This window comes from Pyrgilauda ruficollis, unplaced genomic scaffold (assembly GCF_017590135.1).
Source record: "Pyrgilauda ruficollis isolate IOZ18807 unplaced genomic scaffold, ASM1759013v1 scaffold40, whole genome shotgun sequence".
NCBI classification, from domain to species: Eukaryota; Metazoa; Chordata; class Aves; order Passeriformes; family Passeridae; genus Pyrgilauda; species Pyrgilauda ruficollis.
In genome coordinates this window covers 3,747,935-3,766,063 of record NW_024525490.1, presented here as the reverse complement: position 1 = coordinate 3,766,063, position 18,129 = coordinate 3,747,935, and the positions used below count along the sequence as shown (strand labels likewise).

General features: G+C 36.3%; 1 protein-coding gene across 1 annotated transcript in view; it reads right to left on the bottom strand.

Annotated features, from left to right (window-relative positions):
• Positions 1-392: 392 nt before the first annotated feature.
• MCPH1 (microcephalin 1) overlaps positions 393-18,129 on the bottom strand; it is a 122,908-nt gene continuing 105,171 nt past the window's right edge. The window contains exons 13-14 of the mRNA XM_041477479.1: positions 2,394-2,631; positions 393-539 (exon numbers count right to left, since the gene is read on the bottom strand). Of these exons, the coding sequence (XP_041333413.1) occupies positions 484-539; positions 2,394-2,631 (294 nt within the window). The 3' untranslated portion in view covers positions 393-483. The remainder of the gene's footprint in view (positions 540-2,393; positions 2,632-18,129) is intronic.

Sequence of the window (18,129 nt, the reverse complement as noted above, 5' to 3'; positions counted from 1 at the left end):
TGAAGATGTGGCAACAGGGCCCTTCAGGTGTGTGCAGAGGCACTTGGACTGGAAGAGCCAACAGGATTCCTGCATCTGCCCTGGGATCACAGCTCCTGCTGACTGCACCAGACCCAGCTCAGGCACACTCACCCACGCTGAGTGCACATCTTTTAACTGCACTGCAACATGACCAACTTTGCTTGAAGAATAGAAAATTCCACTCCCTCCCAGTGAATAGTGACTCCTTCAGCTTTTAGTTCCAATGGTCTTCAACAAATCAACAAAAGGAAGATGACTTTTATTAGGGAAATACTTTATTTCAAAACCTAAAAGTTTCACAAGATGAACACATGCACAAATATTAAAAATATAGAAATTGTTCCTCTGTATTTATAAGTCTGTGACTTGGATTTTCTTTGGAGTTTCCTTCACAGCTTATTTTTTCATTGAATCCAAGTTAGGCATGTTTCCTTACAACCATATGGAAAATCTTGAGTTAGCTCACATCTGAAAAATGTAGTTTTCCATAGGACATATTGTATACTGAGTGATTGAATCTAAAATAAATTAAAAACAAAACAAAACAGGATTATTTAAAATAAAATGAAAAAGAAACAGATGATAAAGCAACAATGTACTTCAGTGCAGTTTCTGGTATAAAGCAGTTTGGTAGAGCTGAGAACACAGAGAAAGAAAATAAATGTGAACAGTCAAATGGTAATAGTGCAAACACTTACCATTGACTTAAGTTTTAAAAAGATGCTGCGTTACTGAGCTATGTGCTTTTTGTTCTGGTCAACCTTGAGTGAATTAATTGGCAGCTGGTATTAACAGCAGAAAGCAGATAGCCACAAACCAACTGGATTGCAACAGTGGAGTGTGAAAGATTAGAAACACCTTCAGATCTGATTTATTTGATTAAGACAGCAATTTATAGGTGACACTGTTCATACTGCTGTGCACACAGTTGCTGAGAAAGGGGCAGAGCTTCAAAACTCTGTATAATTCCTTTAAAGCATCATACAGAAATACTTTTTTCTGAGATTGGATGAATTATCAAAATGAATTAAATACCATTAACTGGAGTGTGACCATGCCTTGTGAGCAGGACGTAGTGATTAGAAATCAGACTGCAAAAATGAACTGAGAAATCTGCAAATGCCACAAAAAATTTAGAGGCTTTTTTGTTAGCAGATGGATATGCAATTTCTTGAGTCCACTGATGGGCTGAAGGTGGCCTGTCCAGCTGCAGGGTGCTCATGAGATCCTTGACCTGGGATAAGGCAGACCTCCATGAGACCAGTGGAGAGTGGGACACATGAATCACACACCGCTTTAGATCATTGCATTTGTCCATCTGGTGCACTATTATTGGAAACTTTTGTATTTAATTTACTCTTATTTTTAGTCCTGCACAAACCTCTGGTTTTATCACCTGCTCACTATTTTTTGCACACTTGCTCTCTAAGTCTTCCTGGAAACTGGACAAAGGTACAATAAACAATGCCACCTTCTTATGTCTCCCTCGTCAATCTTCACAATTTTATCTTATACTTTTAGTAAGTATGATAAAATGTGCATGTAGATGATTATTTTTCCCTTATGGCTCACTTTTTCTTTCTTCTTAAATGGTATTTTCATTCAGGTTTTAAGTCATTATGATTGACAGCATTCGAGGTCAAGAGATTAGGACTTGCTTAGCTACACTCATATAACATCAACCCCTGTTGTACATTTATTGCTAGGGTATGAGTGAGATACTTTCTGGAGAAGTTTGACTGAGCGTATGACATAAATTAAAGCTTTTTTTTTTCTAAATAAGGTCCCTTTTTGGAAAATACTCTTGCTGAAAATAGAATCTGTCAGAATGGGTGGCAAATTAGTTGGAGAAATGATAAAGAACTCAGAAACATAACAGCAGATGTTAAAAATAAACTTTTGCAAGTAAAATGGAGACTGCAAAAATTGTCTTTCATATGTACAACACAGCATTCAGGAAAATTTATCAGAGGGTGCCAGTCACTATATTTCAGTATTACTATGCCAATTTATTCCAGTTAAAACTACATCTAACTTGAAATACATACTGTTTTAGAAAGCAATTCTCATATAGGCATTTTCCTGTAATTTAGTTTGCTCTAAGTGAAATCGTCATACAAAATATACATTTGAAGATATTTGGATGGTATTTGTTCTAGGAAAAATTAAAATGGTGAGTACCAGGACCATCATAAAGCCCTCTTAGCTGTAAGAGAAAGATCTCACCATAGAGACAACTTTCCTGAAAATCCAGCTGTAGCAGTTGGTTCCATTTTCTTCCCTTCATAACCTCAGTTTAGTGAAATACTTTTGATAGCTTTTTTAATACATATTCTGCAATATTTTATATAAGTTGAAACTTGGTGTCTTACCTAATATCCATTTTTCTGATAAAGATATTATTTCCTGGTACTTCTTTCCTGGGTTTTTTCCTATACAGATTTTTGCCTGACGTAAGGCTTTACATATTTTCCCTCCTGCCAGCTGTATAAGTTCAATTAGCTTTTTGCAGGGGGGCTCACTGGTAGGAGATACAAACATCACAGGCTGGTTTGAAAAGAGATTCTGCTGGTATTTTCCTGTTGATAGATGACGCTGAAGTCTGCAGATCTGTATTTGAAGAAACAAGAAAATTAATTAACCAATGTGTTACACTTCTACTCAAAGTAAAACTAATCCTTGTTTTTCATAATTCAGAAAAGAAATATATTAGTAATAACTTTATAAGGTGTATCAGAAATTCTTGGGTAAAATATACAAAGAATTTGCTCTACTTGATCAATACAATTCCCAAACCAGATTTTGAGATTATTTTATTTTATATTAAAATATTTTATTTCATTTTTATATGACATTTTACCTATGAAACTTCTTAAAGCACTTGACAATATTATTTTTCACCGTAGTCTTACATTCTTACATTTATAACACTTGCCATGACATGGAAATCTTAAAGGATATTATAAATTATTATAGTCTTGCAGCACAAATACAAACTGTGATAGCCTTTATAATATATAATGCTTGTTGATTTGTACTGAGGAGTTTAGAAACATATCTAACTCTGAGTTTAAACTACTTTAGGATCTCTTTTCCCCTCCTGTGCTCCACAGAAACAAACTTTATTTTTGCTCAGATGTATGAAGTAACACAAAAGTACCAGCACTCAGAGCAAAACATTTACTGTAAACCCTTTTGTGTCCACAAAACCAAAAGCAGCTCTCTGTGAATGCTCTGCAGCTTGTAACATTTGATCATTATAGCAAAAAACCTGCTTGATCTATATAAGGCAAATATTCTTCTCAGTATATACCTAGTAGAACAGCGTTGCAGCAATTAAAGCCATCTCCTTTAGCTAAAATATGCATAAAAACAGTGCATAGAGCAAGTGTAAACACCACAATATGCAAAATAAAGTTTTCATACCAAAATTTAAAAAAAAGATTGTATTTCTTAGTGTGAGCTGCCATTGACCTCCCAGAGCAATGTAGGTTACAGCTCTGATTTTATATTGCTTGTCAAAGTTTGGAAAATTTATAATGAGACTGGAGTTAATTGCAAGATGAGAACAAAAAGAAACATTTAATATTATGTGATGCTTGGAATTTTTTACATAGATGACAACATGAGCATGGAGAAAAGGTCATTTTGCATATATCTGGTTTATGAGACAGAATATGAAACTGTAGCATGTGAGAAGGTGTAACTGGAACAGTGGAAAAAATTAGCTGTTGAGTGGATTCCTTCCACTCAACACACAAACATGCTGTGAAACTTTAGGCACTTGAGAATCTAATGTGATAATGTATGTGCTTGGCAGATGTGCAGCCAAAGTAAGAATCTCTATGTGATTTGCAGGGGTTTATAAAACCAAATGGTTTCATGGCATGTTCACAGATAAAAGTCCAAGTGAATTGCCTTGGCACTTCTGATCAATGAGCTGGAGGAAGATTCTGGAAAGCCTGAAACCCATGGCTTAAGCTCAGTGGCTCTGTGTCACTGGCCTCTGCTGTTCTGGGACATGTCAATCCATGTCAACCTGAATTTTGAGATCTCCTCCATCACTAAATAATTCAGCTTTCTCAGATTGTTAATTCCTTGGCTGCTCTCCTGAGAATAAAATGAGGTTGATTCTTTGCTTTCTGAATTTACTAAGGTACAAAGACAGTGACTGCTGTGGATGAAGCAGCCCAAAAAGACTCAATCACAACCCAAGAAATACCCTGTATTTTCTATTCCTTTGTAAACTTAGGTTTAGGAATGGCACAGCACACCTAATCCTGTCTCATAGCTGCTAAGTAATTTTGTTGATCACGGTATCATTGCAGTTATACTGGGTTAGTGTTAGGGTTCATTACCAGTGCATTTGAGAGGAGGACAGGGTAAGAACACAGCACATCCTGGTGGTAGCATCAAAGGAAGGGTTCAACATGGACTGTCACTTCTGCATTTCCTTCGTCTGGAGCACCACTACCACATTCCCAATCAGCTGTGCCGGGATTTGCTCAAGCACACTGGATCCACTCACAGGCCACAGAGAGGCAAAAAATCACAGTGTTTACACTCAGAGCTCAGAGAGGAGCCTGGAAGGTTAACTTTGCTTGCTGGCCCACTGGCCTGGAAGTCACACTGCTGGCCAGCTGCTGAGGGGCAGCCAGCTGACCACACAGGCTCTGGCAGGGGGACCAGAGGGCACAATCAAACTCTTACCCTGAATTGACTCAGCTGCCTTTGCAACATCAAAGCCTTTGTGGCACTCCAGGGGGGCCCCACTCCTTTGAAACCATACCCATCTCATGCAAACTTTTACATATAAATAAATAATTCCTTAGCAGAGACCAAGCCTGGGAAAATATCAGATCCCAAAAGCAAATACTTCCACAAGTTGTGGATCTATAAGTTAGTAGTAATGGTTACAGTTGTGTTAGTGCCTATTAGACAGCATGATTTTAATTTCCAATGGTATTCTTTAGCAGATGAACACTAAAACAAAGTGTTATTGACCCATCTATTGATTTTTTTTTATAAGACTCTAACCATGAATCTCTTCCTTTCACTAGTTGGATGAATGGCAGGAAGACACTTTTTACATGCACACATTTATTATAAAGGTACCCTTAATGTAGTTGTTTGTTTGAACCTAAGTTTTAAATGGAAAAAAAATTGCTGCTAACAGAAGTAAAACTTCAGGAGAATGTATTAAAATAAATAAAGTATTTTTTTGCTATGAAGTAAAAAAGTCACAAAAAACCATCAACAACTATTGTCCCTCCTGTGACTCATTTTCAATCCCCCCAAGCCAAAAAAGCAAATAGTATAAAAACTAAACTTTGTAGTTTTGTCTAGGACTGTATGAGAATACCTCCTGCTGGGCAAGGTGCCATAGCAAACACAAAACTCCATAAACTCCATAGGAGACAGCTATCAAGTGCTACAAAGGTATTACCTCTGGGTAATATCTGAATTCATGTAATAAGTAAGAAAATAAATATTTTGGATGTACACTGAAATTTTTAAGCACTGAAACTGCTAATTTCCTATATACAGCACTCAATTTTCAGTGTCCAATTTTCAGAAAATAGCACATGAACAAATGTGAAGCCTAATGCTATTAGAATAATAATATTTCACAAAAATGAAATGAGTAAGGTTATGATTTATAACAATTAATAAAAATTGTACTTGTAGCCTAGAATTGATAATGTGAAGTACTAGCTTCAAAAATATAAATAATATAGCCATCTTTAAAGATTACAGGTCTGAAAATTTGTGCATGCACTGCACAATTAATGTATACATTATTAATCTTCATTCCTAATTTTAATTATTGACTAAACATAAATAAATCTAAACAAACCCTTATGATTTTTTATAATTAATATTCAAGCAATTAATATAGTATTTATGAAAACATGGAAAGCTGTAATGTCTTGGTTATTGTTAGTTGCAAAAATAATTAATATATTCTATTAAATACAAACAGCAGAAAATAAAATTGTAGACAGAAGTTTTAAGAGAGAAGATTGTATATTTTATGGTTTATATCTATCCAAAGACTGAGTATTATTTCATTTAAAATTGATGATCAAAAGTTGATTTATTGCTCATTTTCAGTAAAAAGGAAACTGACTGTTGAAGTGTTAAGGATTAGTTCACTACTCCGCAAATATTAAATGACAAAACCCCCACAAAACTGATGAACACCAAAATCCACAGGCGTTATGCTTTGATAATGTACAACTCTAACAATGAAAGACATATAAAATAGCATATTAATTTAATATAGTTTATTGGTGTTGCTGGGGAAATATTAATATTTAAGATTTTAATATTCACATTATTTCAGTATGGATCAATATACTGTCTAAGTAATGTTTACATTTTCAGTTGCTATAATTCTTTATGAAGCCCTTGTGAGGAACAAAATCAAAATTATATCTCTGTTAGGAATCATTACACTTGCATGGTGATATGCATTTTCAGACTGTCATTTAGTAAAAATTTAAAAGAAAAACACATATGTGGAGCCCCATGTACATAGAGATCAAGGGCTTACATCCACACAAGTGAACCATCAGCCTGCTTCTGATGAAAAGGAGAATATTGCAGTGTGCAGACCTCTAAAACTATAGTTATCCTGCAGTGAGGAATTTGCAGAATCTGCAGGACCCTACAGGGATCAAGGAGTGATTCGTGTTAACAATGCAGTACTGCTGCAAGACAAAGAAGAAATGCTTTCTTTTTCATCTTTCTAAATATCAGGTTTAATAGGATAGAAACAACTAACCAAGTAGCAACTCTATTTTTGTAAGAAAAACATGTGCCATACATTTTCAGCTTAAATTAAAAGCTCATCACTTTAGTTTGTTGGGTTTTTTTTATTATTTAGCACTTGGCTGATTTTTTAAAAACATGTTAGTAATACTAAAATTGAAATAGTATTCACTAAAAGCTTTAAAAATTACATTGAAAGGTTGCACTAGAAAAATAAATTGGTACTGTCTGGCATGAAAAGAGCATGTTAAGACCTGGAAACAACTTCCTTCAGCAAGAGTTTCACAAAAAAATAGATCCTCTGCTTTCAAGAATGTTGTCTCAGTTAATGGAACACCACACTGATGGAGGACACCAACTGGTTCTGGATGTACTGCCATCCTTTTATCTCAGCAGCACCCAGAACCTCATTCCATTCTTGGGCACAACATTGCTAGTGAAGTTTTTTATTCTCAGAGCAAAACTCAACTTGCAACATCCATGCAATATAAATTAACTACAAATATTGCATCTTTATCTGACTGTTTATTGAAGCAACGCTTTCTCATTGGTTATTGATATCCTTTGGCTGAAATAGAAGCTCCCTGACTGTCAAGAGTTCAGACAGCCAGAAGTGAGAACATTTCAAATGTTTGATAAGGCTACATCAGCCCCCCAGCACACGCACACACATTCAGGTTGTGCACAGGCAAACAGGACACAGACTTCTGCAGTAGAAAACCTGGTGCTCTGAGCCAGGAGCCAGAAGTGGAAGAGGACAGAGTGGAAAATTTGGTCTAGAAAAAATAAATTTTCAATGTCTGGTCTAGGAAAATAAAAAGGAAAATAAAAGGAGAAATGGCATACAGTTAAAACTGTATTATCTGAAAAATTCTTCAAAACAGTTTCTTCCCCTCCTCTGAGACTCCTTCATATAAGAGTTTCCTGGCCAAGGCGAGGGCGAAAGCAAGAACACTTGAATCCAGACAATTCAGCTGATATTGTTTCTTTCTACTGCATTTTGGCAGACAACCGTGCTTCTCTCAAATCCCACAGACTGATAAGAAAAGTTAATTTCACCAATTTATACTCTGAAAGACTCAGTCCCAGTGGGAATACTGTATGAAAATGTTTGGCAAATAAATCTACTGTTTGGCGGATATTCAAAATTATACTGGAAGATGTCTGAACCATTTTTTTTCCGGTATAGCAAATTTTTGCAGGAAAAGAAAAAATAACTTATTTTTAGTTTAATTTCCTTGTTTTCCAGAGATAGAACTATTTTTAAAAACTACATAATTCAATGTAATCAACTATAGATTAATAAAAAACAAATCAGGGTAAAGCATTGTCTTTTCCCTTGAAGAATAACTATGACTTGCAAATCATGGAGCTGTATTTCCAATATATATGATTTAAAAACACTCTGATAATATTGTAAGATAGGGTCACTTTAACTACTTGCTTAGAACTTCAAAAATATTCTGAAATAAATATATTTGCATTTGGTTTCAACACAAACTAAATATTTTTGAAATTAAAAAGTCCTTTAATTACAAATTAGCCAGCTAAGAAATGATTTTTGAGGACTAGAAATTGAAACCTTTCTTCCGAAACACCTGAAAACTTGTCCTTCCATTTTGTCTTATTTCAAGAGAACTCAAGTGACTACCAGGCAGTAGTAAGAATGCAAATTGCAGTTGCAAATTTATATCAAAATTCTGCAAATTATAATTGGGAAGGGTTTTCCTCACCAGAATATCAGTACAGCAGTTCCATGCCTCATGCCATAGTGGTGTATGAGAGTGGCACATGCACCTCTGAGCCCTGCACCACTGGCATACCATGAGGGTTACATGTACTACATGTGACAAGTCCCCAAGAATCCCTGTGAAATTTAAAGATAGAAATCTTCCACCTCCATACACAATCTAGTCCAATGCTAATCTTCTCTCACAGTTAGAAAGCTTTCATTAATGATATAACCTAAATCGCCTCTGATGCATTTTCAGCCCATTATTTCTTGTCCTAGTGCCAAGGAACATGGAGAACAATTTCTTCTTTTCCTCCTTGCAACAACCTTTAAATATTTGAAGGCAGTTATCATGTCTCCACTCAGTTGTCTCTAGACTAAACAAACAGAGTTCTTTCAGTCTTTGTGCTGGGGTCATATTTTGTAGACCTCTGATAGTTTTGTTACTCTCCCCTGGATTTTTGCCAATGGATCCCACATCTTTCCTGAAGCGCAGTGCCCAAAACTAGACATGCCAAAACTATTCCAGCTCAGGCCCCACCACTGCTTTCTGCACATTGCAAACAATTAATGTGTCTTATACTTAGCATTCCTGTTAACACATCCTTGAATGCCTGCTTCTTTTATCGGAGTATGACAGAGGTTACATATATTGGTTCAGATCCTCTAAAATGTTGAGTTGCTCTTTGGGCAGAAATATTGCATAGTCACTCTGCAGGTGATTATTTCTCTGCCTTTGCACTTGTCTTTACTGAACTCTATCATACTTATTTCTGACCATTCCTTCTATCTCTCAAGGTTAATTTCAGTCTGTTGTAGCTTAGCCCTGGTGGCAGCTAAGCACCACAGAGCCGCTTGCTTCCCCATTCTGCGGGATGTTGGGAGGGAGGAAATTCGCAAGGGCGAAAGTGAGAAAACTCATGAGGTGACATGAAGACTGTTTAGCAGTTAAAGAACTGACAAAGTGAATCTCCAGTTCTACTAACTTTAGGTCATGATTAATCAGACTTTTATAGCCTGGTAGCTTAGCAAAAGCCTAGATAACGAATACAGTATTTGGATGGAATAGTTGTACATTTTATGCCAATGGTTCCCATGTGCTGGTGTGGTGTGCTGGTGTGGTGGCTTCATTATGTTTATGACAAAGAGCTCATGTGATCATTTATGGATCTTCTGTGCAGGAGATCTAAGTGAGTAATGTTGAATCTACCATTTTATGTCTGGCATTATTGGTAGGACTGTCCACCTAAGACAGTTTGTAGATGCATGCAAGTCCATATGTCTCAAAAACACAAAGCAAGGAAAATAAGAACAGAGCTTCTTCCCTTAATTCAACTGACGGTTGAACAAAGGCAATTGAGACCACATACAAACCAAGAAAATCTTAGTCTCCAAATAATTTGATTTAGACAACAAGGCATGACCTTAAGAGGTATGTAAGATATAGATGGACCTGTTTTTCCTCACAGCTGACAAAGATCTATTCTTGATGGATCTATCCTCACAGGACCTTTGGTTAAAAGATACTTACATTTTTACTGGTCTAGTTTAATGCAATTTTGAAATGAATCTGTTAGTCATTCCCATGGAGTGTACTTTTTTTTAGTTCTCACTGTGGAGCAGCCATTGGGGCACAGACTGTACTCCATTTGGATGGAATACACTCAGAAGACGGGCTCGGTTCAGGGCAGCAGGCTGGAATGAGCCCAGAGCCTGAAGCATGTGTGGTGTGCACGGTGCTCTTGTCACTCACTCATGCACTCTGCAGATTCCTTTCCAATTACCTGGATCACTCACTCCTAGACACAGGCACCAGAGAGCATGGAGTCACTTCTGGCAGATGTAATGGGGTAGTGATATAGGTATGGGATGCTTCTTTCAAATGGATTTATTAACTGTACAGAAATAATGACCTCAGATAAATGTAGGCTATCTTTTAACAGCTGCAACTTGCCCATATTGGTATATCATAGTTCATTCTCATACAGCAGCAGAAGGAGGAAGATTAGTTGCATTTTGGGATTTATTCCCTCATATTGCAACCATTTGCCCATATTTCATATAAAGTCTCCTCTAGGCTTACTGAAATTTCCCAACCCACATAAAGCAAATTGTTTGTTGGGTTTTTGTTTTAAGCAGACCAGTGCATGAGACCAGTATGTTATTAATTTCAGCAGAGTAGCTTAAGAAATGAAGTATTAATGAAGTAAATAGCAATGTTTAATCATATGGGAGTAAACACATCTGCATTTTCACAGACTGAAAGAATACATTTCCAGATAACTATATTTCAGTGATGAAAGGCCACACTGAAACAGAAATTACATGAGCTAATAACATGCAGCACTTAAGGGAGAGCAACTTGATACTCCCCATGGTTTAATACCACAAATGATGAAGACACAAGGCATGGGAGCCCAGTATTTGCATTCAAGAAAAAAATTTCAAAATTATAAGCTCATTTCAACTACCTTAGGCTTTTCAAATACTGGATCATTTTGGACAGTCTAATTTTTTTTTTTTTTTAATCAGCATAGGATATTGTGCAGTGAGTTTCAAGAATGACATTTGTTTTGCTGGCTTAGGGAAGTGGGGAATCCTTCCATTTGCCTTTAACAGTAAATGATAAATCCAGTGCTGTCAACAGATTTGCTATACCTGGCAATGTGCAGATGAATAATACTTTGATAAATAAAAGAATTTTCTATTCCAGTAATAACAAAGTGAGTGATCTTGTTGAAAGGAAAAGCCTGGCAAATGTGAAGGGTTACACAGATGTTCCCAAATGGCTCATTCCCCAAACAGTTGTATGAAACCATAATAAATGTAATCTTAACATTTAAAATAATTGCTAGTTTTATCTTTAAAATATGAAAATGTGAGTCCTTTTGCTGTGTCTCAGCAGACTGAATTGTTTTACATGAAGACAGAATACATTCTTCTCTCTACTTTTCAGTTTTAGCTGAATGCCATTGCAACGCCCAGCAGTAACTCAGTGTGTGCCAAACATGAATATTTTTAAGCGTCATTTGAGTTTTAGAGGCTACAGTAAGTGATGGGAACACAATCGTCTTGGGAATCTACAAATAACTTTAAAAAAGCTCATAAATCTGGCTTTCATGTTTAGGTTTTCAACAGCTTTATGAAATATGTCAAAGCTTGAACACAGTGAGTTCGTTTTCCTTCAAATTTCTGAGGATTGGCTTCTCAATCTTTTTTGATATGCTGCAGAGAAACAAATAAAAAGGACTTGGCTTTAAAAACTTAGGCATCAGCAAATTAGATTTTTTAAAAGTTGCTTTCTTATTTTAATTTTTTTTGTATGAACAGAGGAAAAACTAAGTAGGGCAGCCTAAAGTATTCCCTCATCAAAACAACCACAAAATATTTCTGTTTAGCACACAATATATTACAACATACCAAACAAAATATTAACAAATATGTGATGTATAATTAAGAGATTTCTTTTTCTTAAATTGTTTAAAAAATGCATCATAATGACTAAGCACAACAGAAACCTGGAAAGCTGCATTCAGAAGTCCCATGCAAACTCTACTTAGAGGGAAACACATGCACTACAATGATAATTAGCAGGGAATTCTTGGTTTTTAAAATATGAATTAAAGGGTCAGTTGAAATTACATCAAAGTTCAACAGCAAAAATCTGTAAAATTGTATGAGAATCACAAAAATGAGCCCACTCAAAGAGATTACCTGGCCTCACATATGGTGCAACTGCTGTGGAATGCTGCCCACTGCAAAACTAGATCTGATTTGGGTTGCTTTCAGAAACTCCCAAAAGAACTGCTATCATGATTACCTCTGGTCTGTAACTTCCCTGAGTAGTACTCCTTGGCAGGAATACTTCTTTATGTGTAATAACATCTCCTCTTCACTTAATCTATGTCACAAATTGGAAGATCCCATAGGAAGAATGGAAAGCAGAGACATTTAATCCTCCAGCACTAAAAGCAGCAAGTGGAGTTGCCAGCACACACAGAGCAAAAAAAACCCCCTAGGTGTTCAGATATTTGACCAGGTGGTTTTTATCAATTATGTTTTAAAATTACCATTACTCAAGTAATGTTTTTTGGAGAGGACCACTTTCTTCATAGGTGCTAAACAAAAGACATGACTAACAATTTCTATTTGAAGATTATTTTAATGAACGATTGTACTTTTTAGCATGACAATAATGTAAGAACTTTGACTATATTGTCATGGCAAGCTGGGACTTTCTTCTGTACAATTGAGGGAGAAATATTTATGTTGTGAATGCAGAGTAAGTTTAAAGCTATGATAGTTGGTGGGGTAATGGCTGAGTACCTGACACTATTGTCTTTGCTCTTATTTCTCAAGTTAAGGATAAGCATGTGAAAAGGATTTGTTTTAATAAAGTGAAAAAAAAGAATTCACAAACCACAGTCATAAGCTGTGCATGGTAACAAATGATGCTCTTCTAAAAGTAATCAACTCCAGTACCTGTTTGAGGAATTGACACTTATGAACTTGTGAGCTAATACAGCAAACACATTTGCAGCAGATCACCCCACTGCTTTCTTCTCCAGAGTCTACAGGAGGCAGAGCAGACACCGTGTCAGTAACCTGATCAAATGCTGGAGGAAAACAGAAGTCTAACATGTTGTTGCTGCGAATAAGAAGTTTGAAACATAAACCTTATTTGGAATACAATCTTATTCCTGATTAGGATTTCAGATGCATTTGGGATTTCAACATGTAATAACATTTCTGCTTTTTTTTTCCTTTTTTATGACTTATTTCTGATTTAACTTTTTTCAGTGACAAAGATAATGGAACAATATTAATTTGACTTATTTGATATTTGCATTTGGTCTCGCAGGAACTGTCTTAATGAAGATAAAATAAAAATATGACACTAAAGGTGAAGCAATCAAAGTGCTAATTTGAAGTGGCAATCTAAAATCAATTCATAAGAAAGCCCACTTCTGTTTACTGAAAATCTAATGGTGATCTTCTAAAAACCTTTAAAAAAATTTCTTGTAAATTCCATATGGAATTCGGGTTTGTTTTAAATTTGAGCTTGCCAGTTATGACGCAGTTAAGTACAGAAAACTAGGCAGACTTATTATGGTAGTGGACTTTCAGTGACTTCTCATGCTAGCTGGGCAAAGTTTGTAGGGTCAAACTCCTGACCCTGTCCTCCTTTCTGAGTTCCTTTCCTATATTCCTGCTGTTCTTCGTCTAAGAACGGTGCAGGATAGAGTGTCTACCACTTTCTAGTCTATCTGGATTTTACCTGAAGTACTTTTGCTTTAGTGAAAGCAGAAAGCCTTTAAAGAGGCTGTCATTGCATATGCAAGCAGTTCCAATTTGAAAACAAAATGATACTCAGCAAGTACTGTCCATAAAATATGAGCAAGGGGGATTTGAGCTTAAATGCAAGATAAATACCCTGAAGCACAAACAGTCACAGTCTTCAAGCAAAACTAGTAGGTATTTTCTAGTCACACATCTGGATATCTTAGATAAAATACAAATGCTCAATAATGCTTCTCTCCTTCAAACTAGTTTTCTAATAAATGTATGTAAATAAATATTTATCATATCTGGCTCTGCTCCAATCCATAATTCCCACTAAAATCCATGGGAATGAAGTGGATGTATCAGGAATACAGCTTTAGTCCTATAATAATGCAAACTCATGAAGGCAATTGCTTGCACACATACTATATTAAAGTATATACACAAAGAGAAGGAGGAAAAAGAATATAATCTAGCTAGTCCTGCATAAGGGAAAAACTTTAAAAATATCCTGCACACTCACTGGATCATGTGTGTATTTTTATTTTAAAATTCTATTAAATTTAAAATTGAGGAGCTAGCATGGCACTTCTAATGCTACCCATGGAATGTTTTTTTTTTAAATTACATTACTGATTAAGGTGTAATGCATTTGTCCTTATGCTCTGGACTGATACTGGGAGAGCTATAAAGCCATCATTGCTCAGACTGTTAATGGAGGCAAGAACTCACTGCACAGCACTGGAATACTCCTGGGGTTAAACAGAGAAACAGTAATGATGTGATTTGGAGGGAATTCAATAAATCCTTATTATTAAAGAGAGGCCAGTGTCCTACAGACTTTGAAGGGAGAGGAAAGCTAAGTCTTCTCCCAAGAAGATACACACATAAACTCCGAAGTGGCTTTTAGTGATTTCACAGCTAAACAAAACTACATGGCATTGTCATGCTTTTCTCTGCTATATAACAGACCTCTTATAACAAACAAATATGACAGTTAAAAATTAAGCAATCCCATACTAAACTTAAAACAGTAATTTTATCAATTACTAAATTTATCAACTTTATCATAGCTGATTACCTCTCCAGTTTGAAATAAAGCTGAAATCAGGTTTTGAGATGATTAGAGAAGGAAAATCAAAACACTTTGACTAGGAAAATTTTATGTTATTTAACAAATAAAAGGAATACATCAGGTTTTTTATGTTCATTAAAAACTGAATATATTCACAGAGACACACTTTGGTAGTGCCAGCATGATACAGCCACAAAGTATGCACATCAGGGTGACAGTTAAAAAGCAACAGAGAGCTCTGAACATAATCTAAAACTAAATCTGTATGTAATTTCCTTCCCTTTGTTAATTGAAGATTAAAACTAAATCAAGGGGAAGCCTTCTATGAGACTACTTCCAACAACAGATGACTCAACTAGCACCTGAGAATTTGTTGTGCTTGTGTGTACTGAGGTTCTGAACTTCCTGTTTCAATAAAATACCAAACAAGTTGTGTTTCCTTTACAAATAAGCTATTACATCAAACCCTGTTCCTATAATTTCAGTTTTTGTCCTCATTCCAACATTTTCTTTGGCAAATGTAGAAACATTCTAATTAAAGAGAAGAGAAAAACAAGCATCATTCATCATGGTAAGAATGAATGCTCAAGAGAACATCCTTACTGGTTACTTGTTCATTCAGTTTAATTTGGCTTTTTGAATGCACTTAATTATGGCATGCAGTTCTCAGAGATAAAACATGGGTAGCAGGGTTTCCACTAATAGTGTCTTGTGAAAGCTATTAAAGGCAATAATTCCTCTAATGCCATACAAATGTAATACCACCTGTGTAAAGTAATTAAAAATATTTTTAGAATACCATAATACTTGAAATACACTATTCTTTAACATACCATTTGAACTTTTTTAAAGTGGAAATGTTCCTCTGTTGTTGTCAGCACGAGCTATAAGATAAGAGCAATAAGAATCCTTTCCAATGTCCTCTTTCCTTAATTTTCACATTTTGACCTCTATCTACTTCTTTTGCAATTAACCATGAGAAAGACAAATTCCCATGAAAAGGTAAATATCAGACCTGCAAACACAGCATAATGTAACTGTCTGCTTAAGTACAATACAGCCTATATATTACAACATATGTGGTTTCTTTCCTAAATTTATTCAACCACAGAATTGGAAGTGCTGATTCACCCAGGCAGAAGCTCAAACTTAAAAGGACACTATAATAGGAGTTATAATTAGTCAAACAAATGTAATTTTGGATAAGTCCTTGTGCACATTGTATCTTTGTGGAGGGCACTACCTCTTTGTCTTATAAACCAAAGGCTTCCAGCAAATGAAGCTAAAACCCCAGTCAGCTGCTCGGGGCTGTGTTCTAGACAAATCTGGAATGCAGTAGAAAAAACATCCACTGTAAATGGCTAAAGCCAGTGGAGGATGCCGAAAACTTCTGATGAAAGAAATAACCACTACGATGTCTGCAACACCCTCCAAGGGCAGCATGAAAATAGAAATAGTGCGGTTAATCCTGGAAAAACCCTATGTTTGAGGAATGATCTCATCAAAAAGGAGAATGACTTGGCAGTGCTGTTGAGAAGAAGCCAGCAGTCCTACAGCAGTGGTGAGATGCTCTTGGGGAAAGCACACAACAGGTGATTGGATGGCAGTGTGCACTCACAGCCCAGAGAGCCAAACACATCCTGGGCTGCATCAGAAGCAGTGTGACCAGGAGGGCAGGGAGGGGATTCTGCCCCTCTTCGCTGCCCTCTTGAGACCCCACCTGGAGTGCTGCATCCAGCTCTGGGGTTCTCAGCATAAAAAGGGCATGAAACTCTTGGAGCAAGTCCAGACAAGATCACAAAGGTAACCAGAGGGCTGGAGCGCCTCTCCTATGAAGACAGGCTGAGAGAGTTGGGATTGCTCAGCTTGGAAGAAGAGAAAGCTCCTGGGAGACCCTAGAACAGCCTTCCGGTACTTTAAAGGGGCTATGGGAGAGCTTGAGAGAGACTCTTTACAAAGGGTATGTAGCGCCAGGACAAGCAGAATGACCTTAAGATGAAGACAGATATCTAATCTATATTTAGATTAAACATTAGGAAGAAATTCTTTACTGTGAGGGTGGTGAGGCACTGGAACAGGTTGCACAAAGCTGTGGATATATCCCTGGAAGTGTACAAGGCCAGATTGGATGGGACTTTGAGCAGCCTGGTCTAGTGGAAGGTGTCCCTGTCCCTGAAGGTGGAGGGGGTTTCAGCCTGATGATCTTTAAGACCTCTTCCAACTCAAACCATTTTATGATTCTATGAAACTCCAGAAAAAAACCCCACAACCAAACAAATCCCAAACAAAAAACCAAAACCAACAAACAAACCCAAAGCAAAAAGCACAAGAAAAAATATTGTCTAGTTTTAACATCAGATGAACCACTGTGTGTCCTTCAGCATCTCCTACATGAGTAAGCAGCAACCAGTTCAATCCACATCACACAGAGAATAATAATAATAATGGGATCACACTATGGTACTGCTTCAAGAAGTACATCTTTAGTTTCATAAGTATGAGCTTAGCCAGACCAAATGGGATGGGACAAACAGATCTTGCAATTATTTATGCCATTCCTATTTTAGAGTTTTTCTTCTAAGCCACAATCAACTGAAACATGCAGTTCCACATAGTAAAGTTTTGTGCAAAACTTAACTAATGTTATAGTTGTCTACATCCTTCATGTTAAACTAAACCCAGAACTTCAGTAATAGTACTCAATAAAATCTGTAGAGTTTGGCCTTGCTTTGTGTTGAAACTGCAACTGTTTCAAGGCACTTACAATATACCTTGATTCAGGCAGGAATCTCTGAGGCTAGGCAAAACTTTTTTTTTTTTTTCATGTTTTCAGTTTTAACATTATAGTGAGGACACCTTTAAACTAATTCTTAAATGTGTATTAAACTAATTATTAAATGTGTATTCCCTTTGATTTTAGAAAGTTAGTACTAAACAGAATTTTTATACTTTTTCCCTGGATTGTCCTAATATGTTCAAAACATATTAGTTTAAAAGATAGACACTAATTAATAGTTACTGTTAAAACAACCAACACAATTCCACCCCATTCAGACTACCCATAGAATTCCTGTCCCTCAGGCAAACATACTGCTGTTAGACTTCTCTCTCTACAACAGATTTAAAAGTAGGCATGACACGCAGCAAAGACTATTGAAGGTGAGCAGAATCAGGCTGCCTCATCTCCACAGGTAAAAGCCTCTCATGTGAACCACTGCCAGAATTTTCTGCTTGAAATGCATTT